At 37.1% G+C, this 24,426-nt stretch overlaps 1 protein-coding gene across 1 annotated transcript in view; it reads right to left on the bottom strand.

Annotated features, from left to right (window-relative positions):
* The window catches only part of efna4 (ephrin A4), a 59,033-nt gene that overhangs the window by 12,719 nt on the left and 21,888 nt on the right, over positions 1-24,426 (bottom strand). Inside the window, exon 2 of the mRNA XM_084385028.1 lies at positions 12,176-12,471. Within this exon, the coding sequence (XP_084241154.1) occupies positions 12,176-12,471 (296 nt within the window). The remainder of the gene's footprint in view (positions 1-12,175; positions 12,472-24,426) is intronic.

Raw genomic sequence — 24,426 nt, forward strand, 5'->3', positions numbered from 1 at the left:
CTTAGTATTTGCTGTAGGGTCAATGATATAGGAGTGTCCATGATAAACAAAAAAAAGTTAAAATAATCTAGTTTAAAACACATGTGCCAAGTTCTTAGAACATGTACTCTTTGTGTTTATGTTGGTTTCGTACGGTTTTGAAAATCCTTTATATCATTTTCAAGAAAAGTATACATTGCGTATATGCGTGCGTAATTGTCAAGAAAAAAAACTGCAAATATAGTTTCCTTAGACCTTAAAAAATATTATTATTAGGCTAATTTATAAATATCAAGTTTTTGGAAAGGCACATCACATGATATTTCAGAATTTGTACTAAACATATGCCTCAACAATCATAAGGTTTCCTGTTTTCTTTCTGCATATTGGTTGCAGCATATGCCACTGATTTAGCAGACAACATTTTTTAAACAGTTTCGTTAAAATAATATTTGGTCACACTGTAGATTAGGGTACAATTCTCACAATTATCAAAATATTAACTATGACTTTTGGCTCAAACTCCTAATTACTGCTTATAGTTAGTAGGGTCGTTGTTAAGTTTAGGTATTGGATATGATTAAGGGATGTAGAATATGGTCATGCAGAATAATGCATTAATATGTGCTTTATAAGTAGTAATAAACAGCCAATATCCTAGTAATATGCATGCTAATAAGCAACTAGTTAATAGTGAGAATTGGACCTAAACTAAAGTGTTACAATATTTTATATATTTCTATAATTTAAGAAATAATAAAAGATTATTTGTTAAAAGTTACATTAATTTAAATACAGAAAGCAAAACATGCTCATTATAGAAGCAGAATCTTTAAGCCAATGTATTCATTTTATGTACTTTTTTTATGTATTTTAAATAAATAAATAAAAATCATGTCATTGACCCATGTCCTGTTGATTTAATGACATTCACACTCAAGCTGCATAAACTTGCACAAAGTTTGTGCAAAACTTGAGCCATGTTGTCAATCTAAAAGGAAACCAGCCAATGAGAGGGTCAGTGTTAAAGGTACTTCCTGTATTAAAGTCTAGTTTGTTTTAAAAGCACGACTCTTTAGTAGTTATCTCTTCTGTTTCACCCTCAAATGCTCTTGTATGCACACACACACACACACACACACACACACACACACACACACACACACACACACACACCGACTCAAACTACAACTTGAATTTAGATCGGACACACTGATCCCTTGTTTTCAGCTCCAGGATCGAGCTTAAACAATTAAAAAGACAGACACATTGTTACGCTTTCTTTGAAGTGAACAATAGACAAACACACACACACTATATCAGGGTAGGGGTGGGTTCGTGAAGTTTGACACAAAGGCTCTGTGCTGTGTATACACTCTCATGCTTGAACAATGCTCTATTGTCCTGGTCAGCAATGCTGTAATTTATGTAAAGATACTTTCCCCCCTTTCTGTCTCTTCCTCTTTTTCCCACCCTCTCTTAGGCCTTTGTTGTCCCACTCTTTCTTTCAAGGAGACTCCTTCCTCTTCTTCTACTCTCTCCCTTTTGACTACTATACTTCAACTTATAAGACTCCATCATGCCACGCTTTTGTATTCTTAGTTTACTTGAGGGGCTTTCGCACCGGGTAGTTAAAGGAACTCAGTTATAGGAACTAGCCACCAGAGCGGTCCCCTGAGAACTTTTTTCCCATAGGGCCATTTTTCTGGTTGCATTCATGCCAGTAGAGACTCTGAAGTGACGTAAGCTGGCCAGTGAAGTCATTTAAGTGAGGTATTCAATAACTGGAATGCCGTGATTGGCTGTGAAGTGGCTGGACCTCGGCATTGGCCCATCTACGTCCGAAATTTTGTTCGTCCCTCGTGAGGGTATCGGACAGTTGAAGCAGAGCTACGAACCGATTACCCTAAACTCAGTGTTTTCCTTCACCGCACCTGTGCGAAAACAGAAGTTAAACCATTTCATCTTTAATGCAGCAAGAAAGAAAATGAAAAGAGGGATATCAATACGTTCTGTAGCTAATCAAACTTACTGTAATTTACTGTTGCTTACCTCCATATTACTCACGTCTTACAAGCCACCAGCACCACTTTTATTAATTTACTCGATCATTAATTTAGCCTACTGGTTTCACTTTTCACTTTATTTACTAATTTATTTAATATTTACTTAATTTTATTCTCACTGGAAAGGTGAACATTTGCAGTTTGCAATTGGTGATAGGCTAAAGAAAAATGTCACGTTGCAATATTGGAATTTTTTTTTCAGTGGATGTCACAAAAGCAATGTGCAGACTTTGCGTGAGAGTTATGCTGGTGAAGAAGTCTCAAACCCCAGTCAATTATTCACTATACAGAAAGTGAAAGTAAAAAAGGAGTTTTCGGCATCTGACGCTGCATTAATGGTGCATATTCTCTCAGAGACAACGAGAGATAAATCTACTTCAACATATGCTTATAATGGTATACAAGTGTTCAGACGTATTAGTTTATATACATATTATATGTTAATCATTTTAATAAATATATAATAGATGTATAATAGATGTATAATAGATGTATAATAGATGTATAATAGATGTATAATAGATGTATAATAGATGTATAATAGATGTATAATAGATGTATAATAGACCAAATTTTTATTTTTTTAATCAATGTAGTAAGATAATCTATCTAATCTTTTATTATCCTCACAATGTGTCGGTTATGTGGTGGTGAGCTATTCAATTATTGTGGGGCAAATTAATTGTGATATGAATTTGATAAAAGTATGCCTACTACTAGATAATCTACTATCTACATTTATTGAATATGGTAAATTCCCAAAGTAACCATTTTAAAAGCAACAGATGTAAAAAAAAACAAACATTTTTTTTAATAAAAATAAACTTTGTAAAAACAATTAGTTTTGTTAGATAAACTATTACTATAATCTAACATAAAATGAATTTAGTACTAAATACAGCTAGTTCAAAACACATCAAATGTCTATATCCCCCTTATACTCATTGTGAATTTGGTCTTGACCTTCTGGATTGCATCCAACAATTAAAATAATCCAACATCATAATTTTGACTTAATTGATAATATCATAAGAACTATATTTTTATGTTTATTTAAATCAACTGGAAACTATTCTTTAATAACTATTTAATTTCCAAAACCCTGATAATTTAGACTAGATTTTGTGCACAGCCTTTTTACTGCATTACAAAAGACATAACACTGCTTACAACTGTAACAGTGTAGCAACACTTGCGAATCTCATGTAAAATGAATAGGAAAAAGAAAAACAGCCCCTATATTTAATTTGACCTCCTGAGGTTAACGTCAACATTTTCTAAAGGTTAAGCACATCCTTCCACTGACCACTGGTAAAAAATAAATAAATAAAAACTAAAGATACATTTATATTATTAATTTTTAATATATTTCAATATTTTCAATATATTTTAATATATTTAGAATACAATTCTAGAGTTTCAGGCTTTTTTTGCAACATACTCATTAAAAATGCCTTGTGTGACTTCCTACCCAGAGAGAGAGAGCGAGAGAGAGAGAAAGAAATAAGAGGAGGGAACTGAAGAGCTTTGGCCTGAAACCAAAGCTGTAAAAAACAGGAAAACTGTCATGTAATTTTATGGCCACAGACCATCTTTCCTTCCTTTTTGGGCTTCATGTAGAAGAGGCGAGAAGGATGAGGGTGGAGCCAAAGGCAAGAAAATGAGAATTTTCACTTAAATATTCATAAAAATACCAAAGAATAAAATAAAAAAACACACGAAAGCTGCACAAGCAGATAAACACAAAAAACACATACCAACTCCTGCTCACAGGTAACAACTAGATTAAAGGGGTGGTATAATGCCCTTTTCACAAGATGTGATATACGTATTTGATGTCCCCAGAGTGTGTATATGAAGTTTCAGCTCAAAATACCCCACAGATATTTTTAGATAGCATGTTAAAATTGTCACTTTTTGAGGGTGAGCAAAAACGCACCGTTTTGTGTCTGTTCCTTTAAATGCAAATGAGCTGCTGCTCCAGCACAGAGGGCGGAGCTTCAAGAGCATTCACATGGACGTGCACTGAAAATGTAAAAAACGTTTAGCCTTTTATGTTCAAACTGGATTCAGACAATGATGGAGAGACTCAAGAAGAAGTGGCAACATGTAGAATGCAACAGGACGTTTCTGAATGGTTAGTTGATGAATTTATGTAGCTTATGTGTAGTTATCTTCTAGTCATTGATTAGCATATTCTGTCATGATAATCTATAAATCGCATTCCCAGGGGTGGGGTTTATGTAAATGTTAGGGTTTGTGATGTCACTAACCCGGGAGGAAGCTTGTGTAGTCCCAACCATCCGTTTGTTGTAGTCCTTAAAAAGCGATTTCTTTAAAAGCAAATATCTCCCTTTGCTTTGAACTTTGAGCGTTATAACTTTGCAGATGTTGTTTATGCTCAAACAGCAACATTACACACTAACTAAAGTTAAGAAAGTGAAATCACAATCAACCACCCCTTTAAAGGTGCACTGTAACCCTTTACTGTAAATTTACAGCGAATTTCTTACAGAATTGTACTGTATTTCCATAATACAGTATTAAGCTGTATCTTTTACAGAACAGCTGTAAATATACAGCACATTTCTGTTTTTATCCCGATAAATTCGTAATACAGTATCATACTGTAAAGGCATTGCATTGTGGGATTGATTTCTTTCACGCTCAATTCAGTTCAAATGTGACGCGAGCAGACAGTAGCTACTACAGGCAAACTTGATTTGTCAGCGGGATTCAACTGAACAGAATAATCATTCCTGTTATCAAGATAAACAGTATCTGCGAATCTGTGAACAATTTTTAAAGGGATACTCCACTTTTTTTGGAAATAGGCTCATTTTACAACTCCCCCAAAGTTAAACAGTTGAGTTTTACCGTTTTCGAATCCATTCAGCCGAACTCCGGGTCTGGCGGTACCACTTTTAGCATAGCTTAGCATAGATCATTGAATCGGACAAGACCATTAGCATCTCTCTCAAAAAAATGACCAAAGAGATTCGATATTTAAAACTTGACTCTTCTGTAGTTACATCATGTACTAAGACCGACTGAAAATGTAAAGTTGCGATTTTCTCGGCAGATATGGCTAGGAACTATACTCTCATTCATGCGTAATAATCAAGAAACTTTGCTGCCGTACCATGAGTCCAGCAGGTGTAATGATATGACGCAGCGCCTGAAAATAGTCCCCAGCTCTGTAACTTCCAACGTGACCGGGACTAAGTTTGTCTAACCTATTAGACCTATTTTCAGGCGCTGCATCATATTACGCCTGCTGGACTCATGGTACGGCAGCAAAGTTTCTTGATTATTACGCAGGAATGAGAGTATAGTTCCTAGCCATATCAGCCTAGAAAATCGCAACTTTACATTTTCCGTCGGTCTTAGTACACGATGTAACTACAGAAGAGTCAAGTTTTAAATAGGAAAAATATCGAAACTCTTTGGTCATTTTTTTGAGAGAGATGCTAATGAATGGTCTTGTCCAATTCAATGATCTATGCTAAGCTATGCTAAAAGTGGTACCGCCAGACCCGGAGATCGGCTGAATGGATTCGAAAACGGTAAAACTCAACTGTTTAACTCTGGGGGAGTTGTAAAATGAGCCTATTTCCAAAAAAAGTGGAGTATCCCTTTAAGCTTTTGTGAGCTTCGGTTCGTGTTTCAAACATTAGTTGCCTGTGACGCAGCAGAAAATGGACGACGTTGTTACATGAAGACGGATGGAAGAATTTGTCATCTGAATAATCTAACCTGCGCCTGTGATGATAAGTGGGATTTAGAGTTTGAGAAGATGGAAAATTGTTCAACTGAGTGATACGGTAAGCCAATATATTTTTTTTTTGCGTTCGCATTTCTACATTGTGTCCACATATTTGGTTTGATTTTGCGAGTTTACTACGTCAACGCGTAACCAAGTAAGTTAACGTTAACTTCAACATTTCACATAATAGCCAACATTTACCATGTTATTTGCATGACCTGCTTTTGATATATATATTTTTCGCTTCAGGCTTTGTAATCTGATGAAGGAGTGCTAATGTAAGTGCTTTTAAGTAACGTTATTATTATTATAGTATTATTATAATTTTTCCACTCACTGTTTTCAAATGTAGTATTCCTGATTGCCATGCCATGGTCCTACAACTACTCTCACAATTCAAAGAGAAGTTAGACTGTGTTATCCTTCAAGCAGATAAATAGAGATTATTCAGCAAATCTCATTAATCTGTAATATGTTTTATGTTTTGGTTCTGTTGATCATGGTTGTGCTGTCCTTTTTAAAAATTGTTTCAGGAATTTGCAACTCTGATGTCCAGCAATCTACATTTGCCAGAGAGTCCACGCTTTATTTAATGGTATGTAAACATTAAAGGGGTAGTTTTAACCTAAAATAAAAAGACATTATTTACTCACCCCACTACAAAATATGTTTTTCTTAATTAATGTTTTTTTTCTTGTTTCCAGTCCAGATATCTAAAATTCTTATATTAAGAAGCATTTAATAGACAATAGAATAAATCAAAATTAAGTGAGTTTATGCTTAAAACAAGCAAAATAATATGCCAGTGCGTTTTTTACCCTAATCAATTTAAATTTTTAGGTGAGAAATGTAATTAATAGAACTATGAATAGACAACTACATCGAACCACAATGGAACCCACAATAGTTATTTTAATTATTAATATTATTTATTAGTTCTTTTTTTATTTTTTTTATTACAGGTCAATCTCTAAGCAACCAGTGCTGGATATTACGTTTGGAAGGTCAAGGTGTGTGTGGAAAGGATCACAGCCTAACTTCATCACTGGCCTGGCACCGCTGTTTGCCTCCTCCTATAACTTCAGCTTGCAGTACCAGGAAGAGGCAGCACCCCTTGAGTTTGTTCAGAGGTTAGTCATTAGCATATTTGCCATTCATATATATATTAGACTGAATTGTGTCACTAGCCTTGTCTTGACAGTATTTATTAAGCTGACTACTGGTATGAACAATATGGCCCTGGTTTCCATACAGGGCTTAGCTTAAGCCAGGTCTAGGCCATAATAAAATTAGGGTATTTAAGCAGCTTTTATAAAAATGTCTAATAAAAAAAACATTGCTGGTGTGCATCTTGAGACAAAACAGTGGCAGTCACATATTTTAAGATATGTCAGTGCAAGTTGTTTTCAGTTGAAGGATTAGTGAAAATTCTGTCATTAATTACTCACCCTCATGTCGTTCCAAACCTGTAAGACCTTCGTTCATCTTCAGAACACAAATTAAGATATTTTTGATGAAATCTGAACCACCATCTGAACCCATAGACAGCAACGTCTTTGCAACTTTCAAGACTCAGAAAGGTAGTAAAAACATTGTTTAAATAATCCATGTAACTACAGTGGTTCAACCTTAATATTATGAAGCGACGAGAATACTTTTTGTGCACAAAAACCCCCCAAAATAATGACATTATTCAACAATCTCCTCTTCCACGTCATTCTCCTACGCTGCTGACGTAGTGTAAACAGTGTCAAGTCACCTTCATTTATATAGCGCTTTTAACCATATAGATTGTTTCAAAGCAGCTTTACAGTGATAATAGGAAATTACAGTAACATAGATTGTTTAGGCTTTACAGCAGCTCTAGAATAAAGTTATTAGATCGACTACATTTGACTGTCAAAATGCCGGCGGACACAGCTTCAGTGAGTTGTTCAAAATCTTTCTTTTTAGTAAACTCTGTGTACACAAACAATGTTCTCAATGCTGGAGTTCATGTGTAGAGCCCCTGGTGATACTTCAAACAAAGTTTCATGTTGTGTCGAGCCTTCTTAGTGTTTTAAAAATCGCGATTTTTGATGCTATCATAGAAGTGCCCCAAGCACTCCCATTCAAAAGGCAATTTGACCGAAAACGAAAATACGGTCAAACTTAAAAGTGGTGTTTCCATTCTAATTATGCTTTTAAATGAAAGTTTGCCTTGGGTAGATTAACAAAAAGACCCTAGGTTGCATTTTGGCGAGAGTTATCCTTTAACGCGCTCCGGCCCACTCATCCGCACAAAACAGTGCCTGGTGGCTCGAGAACGCAAACCGTTATAGATTTCAAGGTGCAAGCCAGTGCAGCGCTTCTGGGTTCTACGTCAGAACGTAGGCTTATTATTGGCCGACTCTGGTCGTGTGTGATGACCCAGGAGCTAGCCAATAGTGAGCCTACGTTCTGATGTAGAACCCTCAAGCGCTGCACTGTTTACACTACGTCAACAGTGTAGGAGAATGACATGGAAAAGAAGAGATTATTCAACAATGTCGTTATTTTGCGCTCAAAAAGTATTCTCGTCACTTCATAATATTAAGGTTGAACCACTGTAGTTATATGTGCTATTTACCGATGTTTTTACCACCTTTCTGGGCTTTGACAGTTGCAATGACATTGAGGTCAATGGAGGGACAGAAACCTCTCAGATTTCATCAAAAATATCTTCATTTGTGTTCCGAAGATGAACGAAGACAGAATTTTCATTTTTGGGTGCAAACATGCATTTTAGTCTGGTAAATATCATGTTTAACATTATCATGTAGTCATGTATGCAATAAACATTGCAAGGCTTGCAATTAAGTTAAATTATTTCTGTCTCAAAGGTTTGAAAAAAAGTTTTTTTTTTATGTTGTTCAGTTTTATCCAAACAAACTAGTCATTAAAACCGATATCTGGTTTCTATATACACATCTTTTGTGCTGTTTCTCTCTGTCAAAATATATAAACTCAGTCCGTAATATTTCATTGTTTTTTTTCTTCTTTCTTTTCTGCCTTTCAGACGCTTTCTTGACATCAATCCTGAACGTGGATCAAAAACAAAGAAAGGACAAGTAACTTCAAAGAAAGCTGGCCAAGTTGTGCAAAAAAGAACACCACTGTAAGCCTACAGGTTTCCTCACTTTTGCGAAAACTTGCAGACTTTGAATGGGATTTCGTTTGCACTTGTATGGACTTCAAAACAGAAACAGCAATTCACTGCCATTATAAAGCTTGGAAGAGCCAGGACATTTTTTAATAGAACTCGGATTGTGTTCGTCTGAAAGAAGAATGTCATATAGACCCAGGATGACTTGAGGGTGAGTAAATCATGGGCTAATTTAATTTTTTGGGTGAACTATCCCTTTAATTAAGCGCTAAGTGTTACCTGTTTGTTGTTAAGTGTTAAAATTGCATTTTATATTTTAAAAAAAATTCAGCCAACATGTTCACAGAAGGCAATTTTCTGATCTTTGCTTTTAGCCAAAATAAATGTTTTAAAACCCAGAAAATGTTGTTTTCTTTTTCCTAGTGTGACTCTTATGAAACCTTAAAGGGATAGTTCACCCAAAAATGAAAATTCTATCATCGTTTACTCACCCTCAGGTTGTTCCAAACCTGTATGAGTTTCTTTGTTCTGCTGAACACAAAGGAAGATATTTGGAAGAATGTTTGTAACCAAACAGATCTCGGTCCCCATTGACTTCCATTGTATATATTTTTTCCTACTATGGAAGTCAATGGGGACCGAGATCTGTTGATTACAAACATTCTTCCAAATATCTTCCTTTGTGTTCAGCAGAACAAAGAAACTCATACAGGTTTGGAACAACTTGAGGGTGAGTAAATGATGACAGAATTTTCATTTTTGGGTGAACTATCCCTTTAAAGTATAATATTTTAATTATGTAATAAAAGCAGTATTCCCTGTAAAAATACAATACACTACCATTTCAAAATTGTGGGGTCAGTATATGTTTTTTTTTTTTTGTTTTTTTTTTTAAAGAAACTATTGCTTTTATTCAGCAAGGCTGAATAATTGATCAAAAGTGACAGTACATATATTTATAATGTTACAAAAGATTTCTATTTCAAATAAATGCTGTATTTAGCTTACTTTCTATTCAGCAAAGAATTCGTAAAAAAACTCACAAAACTCACAGTCGCAAAACACTGCATAAAATATACACACACACACACACACACACACACGTACATACATGTACATGTAATCTTTGTGCTTTGTGACTATTGATATGAAACAAAGTCTCAGATTTCAAATTACGTCCATTTTCTTACGAAATTCAAAAGCATAAATACAGTTTTGGCGCTGTGGCGTGAGATCGCTCTGGCGCAGCTCAGCTCAAGAGCAGCAGCAGGTGATCTTCTCTTCCGCCTTAATACCAGTTACCGCGCGAAATAAACATGAATGAGCATCTGAAAGTGTGTTAAAAGGTAGAGTACAACTTATCGAAATCTGTATCATGTGACATGGAATCGCTCAATCAGTGTTTCAACCGTGGAAAGACGTCAGGAAATCAGCTTGTAAACAATGTCATGTAACGTCACATTTACCTCAGAAAAACCATATCCAGTGACCATAAACTCGTTAGTCAGCTAGAAAAATGAACTGTAGAGAGGAGCATTTTGCTAAATATATGCACCATATTACATATTCATTATAATTTTTTATATTCTTAAATTTTTAATGCATGTTTGAATAAATCTGGTTTTTATGACAGCCACCATTTAAATGTTTATATTTCATATAACTTTATTATTATAAAAACAAATAAAAGTGTAATTTAAGTGTTTGTATACAAATCAGTTAATTTTTACCTTCAATATTATAGTAGGCTAATGAAGCCTAGTAGGCTACCACTGACTCCCATAGTTTACAGCATTAGTTAAAGGGATACTCCACTTTTTTCGGAAATATGCTCATTTTACAACTCCCCCAGAGTTAAACAGTTGAGTTTTACCGTTTTAGAATCCATTCAGCCGAACTCCGGGTCTGACGGTACCACTTTTAGCATAGCTTAGCATAGATCATTGATTCAGACGAGTCCAGTAGCATTTCTTTCAAAATGACCAAAGAGTTTCAATATTTTTCCTATTTAAAACTTGACTCTTCTGTAGTTAAACCGTGTACTAAGATCGACGGAAAATGAAAAGTTGCGATTTTCTAAGCCTATATGGCTAGGAACTACTCTCATTCCGGCGTAATAATCAAGGAACTGTGCGGCCGTACCATGGGTGCAGCAGGCGTAGTGATATGACGCAGTTTCAAATATTGAAACTCTTTGGTCATTTTGAAAGAAATGCTACTGGACTCGTCTGAATCAATGATCTATGCTAAGCTATGCTAAAAGTGGTACCGTCAGACCCGGAGTTCGGCTGAATGGATTCTAAAACGGTAAAACTCATCTGTTTAACTCTGGGGGAGTTGTAAAATGAGCATATTTCCGAAAAAAGTGGAGTATCCCTTTAAGAGATTTGTTTTCCTTGAGAAAATTTGTCATGTATTGTACCTGATATCCAAAATAATCAATATTGAATCGAAATCGAATCGCAAGCTTGTGAATCGAAATCGAATCGAATTGTGAAATTTGTGTCAATACCCAGCCCTATATATATATATATATATATATATATAATTATAATCTTTTGCTACAAAAGTGATTTTCTATTTGTCTTTTGTTGTTTTATTAACATTGATGACACAAAGTGACAGCAGCCTATAAATACCTGTTGCTGTCTAAGACCGAATGCACGGCTCCGATATAATGATACGCATCTGTTTCTTTCTCAATTGCTTACGTTCACTTAAGACATAACAGACTGTGTTTACAAGGATACTCGCCAACACGGGTATTTCTACATAATATTACGTGTATGTGTCTGTTCAAGTGCACACTGACCCGAATTGAGTCTTTCGTGTCTTCTTGCGCTTGAATGGTTTAAAATGGCTTGTATGTTTAAATTGACAGGACTTAACACATACAAACTTTCACAATATGATGGTTAAACTTAGCAATTTAATCCAAGAATCACATGCGTTCCGAACCGTGGGGCCTGGTCCGTATGGGTCAACTACGATCCATTACTCCCCTAAAAACTGTATCAAGGTTCCCAGTAAAATATTAAGCTGTTATCAACATTGATAATAAGAAATGCTTCTTGAGCAGTAAATCAGCATTTAGAATGATTTCTGAAGGATCATGTGTCACTGAAGACTGAAGTAATGACTTTTGAAATTTTAGCTTTGCGATCACAAGAATAAATTAAATAAAATAAATAAAATGATTGACAATTCTGTGTATGCTCTCCAACACTGCAGCTCACTTACAGCTATAGTAGTAATGGTGTCCGGGCAGGAATTCAAAGCCCAAGGAGAAGGGTGTGAAGCGCTGGATCTTTTCAGAGAATCTGACAGGGCCATAGGGAGCGTACGGCTGGTTACACTCCCATCTCTTAATGGCCTCTTTAGTCTCCACGCAGCCCTTGAACTGGCGCTCAGCCACCAGGTAGAGAGCCAGACTCTCCACAGGTCCACTCGACTGGTGGTCAGCAGGGTAGTGGGGACACAGTATATCCAGATAATCACTCAGATTGACCTGGACAGAGTAATCATCTCCTGTTAACCTGAGGGCAAGAGAGAGAGAAGGAGAGGGGGGGGGGGGGGGGGGGGGGGACTATTAGAGGGTGTATTTCTATCATGAGCGAAATTCATGGCCACAATCACTAAAAATGGCATTCTTCCAAGTCCACAGAACAGATTTCAGACGTGTCAGCAAGATCTGCACTGAATCATGCTTGGATTGGCGCTCGCTTGGCCGCTTCGTGGAATATTATTAAGAGTTAGCAGTCAGTCACTGCTGAGAAACAAATATTTTAACATGACAAAAATGTAGTTAGTACCTGATGATACAGATAGAAGGATGCAGCAAAAATGTGAATTGTACAATAAAGATTAATGGTAGGCAAGCTAAATTAAGCAAGTTTTATGTTACTCGAGTGATACTGCACAGTAACACTGAAAGGAAAGAGAAACCCTGAGGATTTCAGCAGGTCAAAACATTCACACAGCACCAGATACGGACCGTGGCTCTCAATAACAGCTTCATGCTAATTAGTGAGAGTTTCATTCTTCTTCCACGCACACAAAGTCAAAAGTCAAGTTGCACTAATAGGGGAAGAATTAGCATAGAATGGCCCTAAGGGGCTTGGTAAAAAATAAATCACTTTCCCATTTGTTTACACACTGTTGACTTTAAAAGGAAGTGTGTACAAGGAAGGAAGGAAGGAAGGAAGGAAGGAAGGAAGGAAGGAAGGAAGGAAGGAAGGAAGGAAGGAAGGAAGGAAGGAAGGAAGGAAGGAAGGAAGGAAGGAAGGAAGGAAGGAAGGAAGGAAGGAAGGAAGGAAGGAAGGAAGGAAGGAAGGAAGGAAGGAAGGAAGGAAGGAATTTCTCAAGTTCACCTTTATTATTACTAAAGACTTGTAATTACAAATGATTTACATAAACAAAAAAACAGATACCTTTTTTTTTTAAACATCAAAATCAATTCATTGTCATACATCATACTTCATTTATTCCCCATAATTCTTTACATTTTGGCAGAGATTCCACCAACTTGTAGTACAAATCCTAAAAACATAGGCACAATGCTTATTGCCCCTTGCAACGAAAGAAAGAAAGAAAGAAAGAAAGAAAAAGAAAGAAAGAAAGAAAGAAAGAAAGAAAGAAAGAAAGAAAGAAAGAAAGAAAGAAAGAAAGAAAGAAAGAAAGAAAGAAAGAAAGAAAGAAAGAAAGAAAGAAAGAAAGAAAGAAAGAAAGAAAGAAAGAAAGAAAGAAAGAAAGAAAGAAAGAAAGAAAGAAAGAAAGAAAGAAAGAAAGAAAGAAAGAAAAAGTTTATAGTTCACAGGTACTGAATAAGTGCAAATGAACTGCAGACTGTGGAAAAACAGGTGAGAACCAGAGCAAAGGAGCAGCGGAGATGAAGTGAGACAGGAAGTGAGGTGAGGGGCTCAGAGAGAGAAGGGTTACAGAGAGGAGAGACAGACACATGGAGGGAGGTAAAGAAAGGGTTCTATTTTAATTAGTGGCCCTAGAGAGAGTTTGGCGGGAGACAGCAAGAAGACAAGATGGATTTTAATTGGTCTTTCTTCACTGCAAACGTGCGTGTGTGCCAGAGAATGAACCGAGCGAGGGATGAGAAGAGGCCACGGAGGAGAAGAAGAGGAGACAGGATGTGAGAGCAAGGCGGCCGGTCCAGGTCTGTCACCGGGAGTCTTTTGTGAAGAAGTGACAGAGCGAAGGAGGCAGAGGAAGTATGAGAAGGAAAGAAGGGAGGAGGAGAACACACATGGGCAGAAGAATGAGGAGGGGGGTTATCCTGAGTTAAGTGGGTGGACAGAGAGACGACGGAAAAAGGCTAATGAAAGACTCCAGACCAGAGACATAAAGAGCAAGGGAGCCAAACAGATTGAGGCAGATGGAGTGCAGAGGGAGACACTGATAAAGTTAGAGTAAACTAGGTATCCGTCCCACAGTCTATGCCCTAGTTAAGAAATTACCTCAATACCTGTGGTGTAAACTCGCTACAGAAGCCAGAAAATACAAGACGTGGTGTGACTGAGGTCATCTTCCCATGAGCTTTCATGTCGAGCCATCAACAGTGATTCAAGATAAAGATCATCTCTTCATCCAAGATCTGACAGCACATGTCACATTCACAAATACTGCAAGCTTGGCCAGTGATGAGACATCTATAAGTTGCTAATTAGCTGTCAAGCTAATGTAATTTTCATCAATTAGGTCCATTTGAAGGGACCATCATCATGTTGTGACCGTTTATGGTGTCACAGTTGAATAAATGAACAGTGGACCAGAACAAATGGAGTTTGTTTGACCTTTCCTCTTGTTTTTCACAGGATAATACATTCAGAATCTAATCTGAGGATCAGTTTTCATGTTTAATTGCATTAAATTGTGGCATTGGATATTACTTAATCATTAAAGGGGGAATTTACCGATTAATAAAATTTGACTGGCTATGCTGTTCGTTCCCTTTTGCCAAAAATGTCAACAACCATAATGAACTTTGATATTTTTGTTTGAAAGAAACAATTACTTTTATTCAGCAAGGATGCATTAAAGCAACACTTAAAAGGGACAATGTGTAACTTTTTAGGTATTTTATTATCTAAAATGAATATTTTTATTCATAAATATGTCCTCAATGGTGTACAAATACCTCTGCTAATTATCTGACTTATCCTTGTAAACGAAGAATTTATTATCTTTATATACATGGGACGGGTAGGTCCACGGAGGCTTCCATGTAGTTCCGCCATCTTGAAAAACTATAATAGTAGAGAGGGACAAAAAGTACTAGGCCAACGCGTTTCCACTACGCGTTTTCGTTCAGAGCCAGCCGCGTTTTAAAAACTACGCGTTTTCGTTCGTTTCAGTCACGTGACTGAAACCAGCAGAAGCGGAGGAGCAGAGCAGTGAGAGGTGCTTGTCACTGCCCTGGCAAGTTTAAAAGGCTGCACTGTACGGTTATTTATAATGGAGGAGTCCATACATATGCTGAGTCACAGGATAAGGAGTCCTCGTCGTAGAAAAAGTCCAAAATAGACCGTAAAAGGAAACGTGAACGGAGATTACAAAAAACAAGGGTTAATGTCGGGATAGCTTTTTCCAGGTGGAAAGAGCTAATGCAGGAGAAAGCTTTCAAAAGAGACGCTGAAGTTGCCTGCTTTCTTCTCGACAGGTAAGTCAATGTTACGTTCTTAATTACAAGCTTTTTTCATTGCTTGGTTGTGTACTTTATTATATAATATACAAAAATATAACGAATAAAGAAGGCATCACTACTAATTACCATAGTTCATGTTTTTCAACGTTCATTTGTTCGTTGTGTCAAGTTGCAGTTTGTTTGAAATAACAAACCTGTTCACCCGAAGGAAAACTCAAAGGGCTATTAGAACATCCTGTCATAGCTTTTTGGTACATAATGGCTACCGTAGATGCAACACGCATTTGAAAAAGCGAGGCGCTGGAGAGCACTATTTTTTGAATGCAAAATACATTATCACCACTAGATGGGAGAAATTCTTACACAATGTCCCTTTAAGAACTTTTCCTCTTCAGTCGCCCTACTGGTTGGAAGCGGAATTGTCCATTACCGCTGTCGTAAATAATTTAGCCTACCGTAGCCTACTGTCGCACGCTCGCTCGCTGTTTATCCAGCACCGGCTTTTGGAATGAACGAAGTCCACAGACAAGGTAGAGTATGTTGCATGATTTTATGATAGTATTGCGAAGAGAAACAAAGAAAAATAAAATAATGACTATTGTAACGCTTGCCAAGTCAAATTTGTAGTTTCTTATGTCTCATTCAAACTACAGAAACGCTTCCCGATCAGGCAAACTTGCATAGTGCGGTTATAGCAGATATAGGGCCGCAAAGCAAATGCAGAAGTGCCTTTCACCCTGTTGAATTTGATCAATCACTTGATTTACCACTGAAACGATTTTGGAAACATTATTTTAATGTAAAAAAAGTTCTTTAGTGTAGCTTTAAATTGATTAAAAAAAAAAGAGAGACCGTAATGACATTTATAATGTTACGAAACATTTCCATTTCAAATAAATTCTTTTTTTAAATCTTTCTATTCATCAAAACCTGAAAGAAATATGGATCACAGTTTCAACAAAAATATGAAGCAGCTGTTTTCAATATTGATAACAATAAGAATGTTTCTTGCGAACCAAATCAGAACATTCAAATAATTTCTGAAGGATCATGTGACTGGAATAATGACTGTTCAAAATTCAGCATGATAAATATACAAAAAAAGAAGAAAATCGTATTAATTAAAATATTTAACATCTCCGTTATATAGGTGTTCAGTAAGTTTGAACTACAAGTGTAATCCAACCTGATCTCAATTACAATGTGGCGATTTCATATGAATTTGTACAATGAGAATTGTATAAAAACAAACGATCGTTAGAAAAAACACTAAGCATGAATGTCCAGCCCTAAACATACCCATCACTGGGGTGTAAGCAGATCAAACGAAAACGTGCGAATGAGATCGTGCGAATTCATATGAATTAGCCACCAATTCACCAAAACGTAAATGGTTACAAATTTCCATGAGATTGCGCTGGTCTAACCAGACAAATGACGAGATCAATTCAAAGCAATTTCAAAAAGACAGTTTTCAAATCAAGGAGTAATGCACTGTAATTACTCAAATGTACAAGTTATTATGATGAAGCTGCTGTAAAACCACAGTCTGCATGCGGAATTGAACCCTTAGATGTTTAAACCTTCTGGAGAAATAGGTTAGCAAGACTAAATCGTGTAATTACTGCATTTTGGAAATGCGAGTGCTGGAGCTGAACTTTGACAGTATCAGACAGCATTATACCGTAGTTATAATATTCAAACCGCTATAATTTGCAGACAACGATAATTATGAGTAGCTGAGGTTCCAATCTCAGTATGTGTCCCTTTTGCAGTGTGGCGGAGATGAAAGTGCAATAAAGAGGTGAAGGAAATGTGTTTACTGCTCCCTCTCCTCCTCCACACGTGCAGCGACTCGAGCGGCGAGCTGATCAATAGCTGTGACTGAGTATTGGTGATCAATCTCCATGACAGGCCCAATCGATCAGGAGTCAGTCAAACGTAACTCAGACAAGGCCTTCTGATCAATTTTGTGCTGTGTTCAACACCCCCGAGCTGCATAACACATCTCAATTAACACACCCACATACTCACAAATACATGTACACAAGTAAATAAAAGCTTTAGTTGAATTGACAACTAAAGTTGAGAACAATGCCTCCACTTTCCTTCACACATTACTAAAAGCTGACAAATGGACTCATACATTTACATTTTACTTTACAGAGGGTTAACTGAGAGTGAAAAGGTGAGGGAGAGAGAAAGAGAAAAAAAGAGATATAAGGGACAGAGGACATAAAGCAATCAGCAGAGAGAGGTTAAAGTGTCTGGCTCTGTCAGGCAGTCTGAAAAATGAAAATGCCCTGTGTAAGAGAGAACAAGCGCGGGGATCTGTAAACTATGTGGTAATCATGGTCATATTCAGCAGGATGATAATGCGGCTGCTTCCCTCGAACGCAGATCTGTCATGGACTTGGGCTTGACACACTTCAACGAATGCATTAATGCAATAATAATGAAGAAGAATTCACAGTTTACTGAAGAGGAATGATAGATACTTCACAGATTTATGCACTGGGGTTGTCAATTTAATGTGTTAATTCTGTGATTAATTACAAGTTAATATGGGAAAGGCGGAATAAAAAGAACGTATCCTGTGCAAACAGGCCCAAATCTACCTCGGACAGACTGGCAAACTACAAAATAGTTAGACCATCACGATTAATCGCATCCAAAATAAAAGTTTGAGTTTACATAATATATGTGTGTACTGTGTATAATTATGTTGTAGCCTATACACACATGTATATATACATTTAAGAAAAATGTGTTATTTATATATAAAATATTTATATTTATATATACAGTATTATATACAGTATATATATATATATATGCATATATTTCTTAAATATATACATGCATATGTGTGTATTTAAATATACAAAATAATTATAGGCAGTAAACACACATATATATTATGTAAAAAACTTTTATTTTGGATGCAATTAAAATCGCGATTAATCATTGCCCAGCCCTAACAATGAATACAAATAAATAAATAAAAATTACTCAAATACATTTATAAATAAATAAATCATTTATAAATACAATTAAATATTAATAAAGCAAATAAAAGTAAATTAAGTAAAGGTTACATATGTATTTATTCATTTATTTAATGCTGCATGGTCTTTAAAATATCAGGCCTTTCCTCAGCAAATACTGATTTTGCAGTTAATACGCAGTGAACTATGATAAATTCAATTAAAGTGAAAATCACCCAAAAACAAACATTCTGCCATTTACTCACCCTCGTGTTATTCCAAAACTGTATGACTTTCTTATGTGGAACAAAGTAAGGTAATCTGAAAAATGTCTCAATGTTTTTCATCCATTCAATGGAAGTCAATTCAACATTAAACAAATCAGCATTCTTCAAAGAAAAATCACCTTTTGTGTTCCACAGAAGTCATGCATGTTTGGAACAACATAAATTATGATAATTTTTATTTCTGGGTGAACCATCCCTTTAACTAAGAAAATATAAATTTTTCCTTTTTTTTACACAAACCTGCTGTGCATGAACAACTACTAAAAAGGCATGAGATCTTAAATGATTAAATGATTAGGTGATTAAACACAGACGCAGTAAATTATCCTACAAGATCCATATAATAGCTACAACATATATTGTGTCTGATTAAATCCTGCAGTGCTGGAGCCAAACTGGAGTCATTATACCATTACAGCAGGCGCTTCACGGTTTTAATAATAGAACATATTCATAGTAAAAAAAAAAAAAAAAAAAAAAGTCTGTGTGGGAGTACACGCCGGAGCGCGAACATGAATGAAAATAGGGGCCGACCCTGCCAGCAGCACCTTTGATCCCTTTATAAAAGAGAATAATTAAAACATGAACAATTTCACAACCACGGCAGAGGAATACAGAGCAGTCTCGACAAGGCGCGCATACCAAATGAGCTACGCAATCTCGCTTCAGTCTTACTGTACGCCGCAACATAATTGCTAAATGGACCCGATAATTGATCAACAATGCTAGGCTATCCACAGAAGAACACAAAAACATGCTGGGAAAGGAGAGCGAGCTGCGAGGGGTCGGAGTAGGTGAGCTGATTGGCTCCTCGAGCTTCATGACTGGTGAAGGGAAAAGTTGGGGGTCCTGATGGACTCAGCAGTGAGGGAACTTTGTAAGAACTCTAAAGCCAGCCAATGAAGAAAAGGGCATATTTATATGGAGCTGCCCTGGGAGCAGTAGGGTTATCTGAGGAGCTTTGATAAGAGATTGGCAAAAATACATGAAGACAAGGACTTGGAAAGTTTTGAGAAGACAATATGTAGCGAAGATACAGGAACTGAGAGAGAGAGAAAGTTGCAGTGTTATTGGAATGTTGGAGGATTTGGTTGAGGGGTGAGGGCTTAAGGTGGGCTGGCACGCTCGGCCAAGCCGAACTCTTCCAAGGGAGACACCAGCATGGGAACGAGGGATGTGGAGCAATGGAAAGAGTAAAAAAAAAAAAATTGTTAGAGACCTTGGCAACAGGCGAGGCATCCAGCGGGAGTCGAGGGGGCTAGAGGGGTGAGATAGAGAATGAGTGAGAGAGAACAAAAGAAAAAGAGCGCGTACTCATTCCCTAAAGGGGATCCAACGCTCCAATGCACTTTCAGTCAATGGTTCATCCCTCCATCACACAGAGTAACGGGAGGAAGAGCAAATGAGGTGATTTCAGTCAAAAACCGAAATATTTTATTTCGGAAAAGAATATCCCTTTTCTGATCATTTTAGATGGCGCTCTTTCATCACTCCATTTTTTTTTTCGGCTGCCATCCCCTTTTTCCACTCAGGAATACATCATGTGACGTGCATATGACCTGTATCAAAGTCATCCTCATATACACCATTAACCCTCTACCTTGCATGTTCTATCTTTCGCCTTCTCTCCGCCAATCTCTCGCTCTCTTTCTCTCCCACTCATCAGGTCACGTTAGTCTCTGGGGTTTGACAGCCACGCTGCAGATGCAGCCCTGTTAGAGCCTGTTTGAAACAGGACTTCAAAACCAAAAGTGAAGAACTCAGAAATCACAAACTGTGGAACGTTACAACAATGAAGGGTTTACGCAGCCACACCTTTCACCAGAGCAGGTTCTTATCTCGCAGGTTTTGCTAAATGCAAATTAAATATTCAAACATTCATAGTTCAAATAAATATGTTTTTAAGGAGGAGAAAATGCTTTGTTGATGATGCCAAAGGCCATGCGCCCAATTGAACTCACATAAAAAAAAAAAAAAATTTTGTGTGTCACTGTGGGAGCTGAGCTACTCAAAATATGGAGCTTCCAACACGGACAGAATGTGTGACATGCACTTAGACTTCAAAAGCTTGAACAAAACTAGGCAATAAATGAAATATTATGCAGATTACATGAATATGTGGTACATGGTTTTTGACAACTGCAATGAGTTTTGTGCAGTGAATTATTGGCTGCCGAAAGCATGAAACCATTGAAATTCAATTTTGTATAATGAACAATTTTGGTGTTGTGGCGTTGTGCCAAATGATGTCCAATAAAAATTCTGGTCCTGAAGCAAAACCAGTCGAGCACCACTGCACCACAAGATTCAAGACCAGCAGAGTCACAGATGCTCTCATGTACGGAACAATTTAAACGCTATGATTTATCAAACACACACATGCACACGCAGGCACACACACGCACATACACGTGAAATATTACAATAACTATATTTTAATATATTTTATTTTGTATATTTATTATATATATTTTGAAATGTAATTTAATTCTGCGATGGCAAAGCTGATATTTCAGCATCATTACTCCAGTCTTCAGTGCCACATGATCCTTCAGAAATCATTCTAATATGATGATTTGTTGATCAAGAAACATGTCTTATTATCAATGTTGAAAACAGTTGCTGTTTAAGTTTTTTGAAAACTGATTCATTTTTCGGGACTATTTGATGAATATGCTCTTTTGATCAATTTTACTGAATAAGAGTACAATTATATTTAAAGAAATTAATAGTAAACCCAAAATTTTCAAAAGCAGTGTATATAGGTTCATTATTTAAGTATTTGAAGATGCACGTCTGTCACATAGAACAAGAAAAAGAATCAACAAAGAAACAATCTGACTGGCAAGTTCATGAGGCACAATGACACTTATGTAACCACTAATTCCTAGAATAGTGAATAATAAATATTTTTCTATAATGTGATTTAACAATGAAAATTGAGAATTGTAAAAGCTTGGTAAACAAACAAACAAACAAAAACTTAAACCAAATTATTCATGGTGCATTTGGTCTTTTTGGATTAGTAAACACTAAATACAAAGTAGTTATGCAGAGAAAAGCGGGAACACTTAAGGGACTGTCAGCCAGACGAAGGCAGCCGCGCACAGCTTCCATAACCATCACAAATCCAAAAACACATTCAAACCGCCTCACTATAAAAAAAAAAAGGCTCTCTGCCACAAATATGTCCTTCCCCTTTGCCCCCTCCTGCGATAAACCCACCTAAGCTCCAGCATGTGGCGCATCCCCAAACCCCATGTTAGCCTCAGCGCTAGCCCAACAGGCGCTAAGCTCCTCACGCGGCTCCGATGTGTTCAACCGTTTCAGACCGTGTGTGTGTGTGTGTGTGTGTGTGTTTGCTCGCTCATTCAGCCATGTTGTGTCTAACCTGACTATTAAGGCTCTTCAGACAAACACCTACTTGGGCTCCCACTTTGGCCATCTGGTACCCCCTGTTTGCTCCTTAATCTCATTCTTTCTTTGACCATTTCCTGTGCGTTACTCTATATGACGCTCTTGAATCGGCCATTTTGGTCTCCTTTAGGTCTCGTTCCCTCCCTCTCTTTCCTAAAAGTGTTGGGAAGCAGGATCCAAACCCTTTGTTAATGGATGTTATTCCAAAGTGTAGCAGAGGAAAAGCGCACACACGCAAAAACAAACAGGACTCCTGACCTTAAGCTTCCTTTTTGGTGCCAACATTTTGCGTGGCTCTTTCTATCTCTCCAAAGGCGCCAGGTGTGGGGCCACATGTGGTTAGGGGCTTAGTTTGTTTCCTGTGAGGTGCTGGCTTTCCGCACACACTAAACAACCTCGCGCTAGGAATGTATTATTCACTGTAGTGCACAAAAGTTTGTGAGTGAGATAAGGCAGGTTCATTTGGAGCTACGGACCGTTTAAGTTTCAGTTGACAGAACAGCACCAACCCGTAGTTACCTTTGCGAGGACAGAACAAGGTTGTTCTGCAGGTGCAGCAATTCGAGATATTGATTTCAACATTTTTCAGGACAAGGCTTTTGTGGCATGGGAAGCTGTAACTACACCCCAGAAAATTAATTTCTATCGTTATGCGGAGGAGAACTTGACTAAGATTAACGCTAGTGACTGAGCTAAGCTGTATTTGTTCGTCTGTGGCATTTCATAAAAACTAACGCATGGGAATTTCTTTTGGTCAGTGAAAAAAAATAAAAATGATGCTGGAAATGCCATATTTCTGCTTCCTAATGAACGTGTTTGGAAATGCGAGCTTGGGTCTGTTAAAAGATCAGTCCTCATCTAAATAAATCATAATTATATTTATTTATAAGATAATATTTACTAAAAAACATAATAAGACAGCCAAATATGAATAAACAATTGCAGGGTGCTGAAGTCCATAGAAAATTTAGAATAGAAAAACATTTTTTTTTACAACTTAAATCACAATTATTTTGAAACCAAATCCAAATATTTTATTCTGTAGCAGCCCAAGTAAGCACAAAAAAATCTGCATATATAGTTTTGCAAAAGTACATATTTACAATATTTTCCATATAATATTTTAATTGCTTTTGCATTTATTTTGTCATTGTGCTGACACAATAATTTCAGGAAAATCAAACAGGAATTGGTTGGTTTCTTTTGTGTGTGTACATTTTGAATCATTTCTGAAATTATTTACATTTAGAAATGTTTACAAGCTTGATTGAATCATGATTTCTGCATGAAAACGTTCTAACACAGGTTTCACGCTCAAATACACGCGTATGGTTGGCAAATGAGACCCTTTGTTCCTTAATTCAATTCATTAATTCATTCATTAGGCTTGTTCGTTCATCCATTCAAGCTAATACATTACGAGCAGATGCTTAAGAGTGACCTACATGCTCCTGTAATCACCATGCAGCGGTGTAACGTCTGTGAAAAGCCGTTTCTGCGCTCAGAGAAGCTCAGGCTCGCTTGGGGCACAGAGGTTGGCTGCTCTTCAGCAGAGCTGCTGGAGATAGGTTTGTGAAGGCGTCTAAAAAGGAATTCACCGTGTGTATGTGCATGAATGAGGGGGGTGTTTAGCATTTAGCCAGGCACTGGAAGACTTTGTGTGCCCCCTGTTTTCAAATGCGTTTATCACTGGGCAACGGTGCGGCCCGGGGCTCTTGAGGCCGGAGCTCAAACAGAGAGCCGGGTCTATTTTCTGCCTGTTAGCACAGCGCCCCTTTCACCAAGAGTCAGCAGGACCCACAGTACTACAAAGAACAGGAGGGGATGACTTTAGCATGGTGTGTGTGTGTGTGTGTGTGTGCGTGCGTGCACGGGTATGTGCGTGCATAAGTCAGGATCTGAAAGAGGAAGATTAGCAATGGCCTTCTCAGCCTCGGTGCGAACCTCGGTGCTGATGCTCTACTATTGAAGTGGACACTGGCTGGTTTTCTTGCTGAATACAGATAAAGTTAATACCTACATAAAATAATAGCTTTTCAGTGAATAACCTAAAGCATTTAAAGGCTCCTTTATAGGCTTTTTTTTTTATTTTTCAATTTAATACCATGAAAGAAACTTAGTACCTACTTTAGGCTGTTAAAGAAA

This window comes from Rutilus rutilus (assembly GCF_951802725.1).
Source record: "Rutilus rutilus genome assembly, chromosome: 17".
NCBI lineage: Eukaryota > Metazoa > Chordata > Actinopteri > Cypriniformes > Leuciscidae > Rutilus > Rutilus rutilus.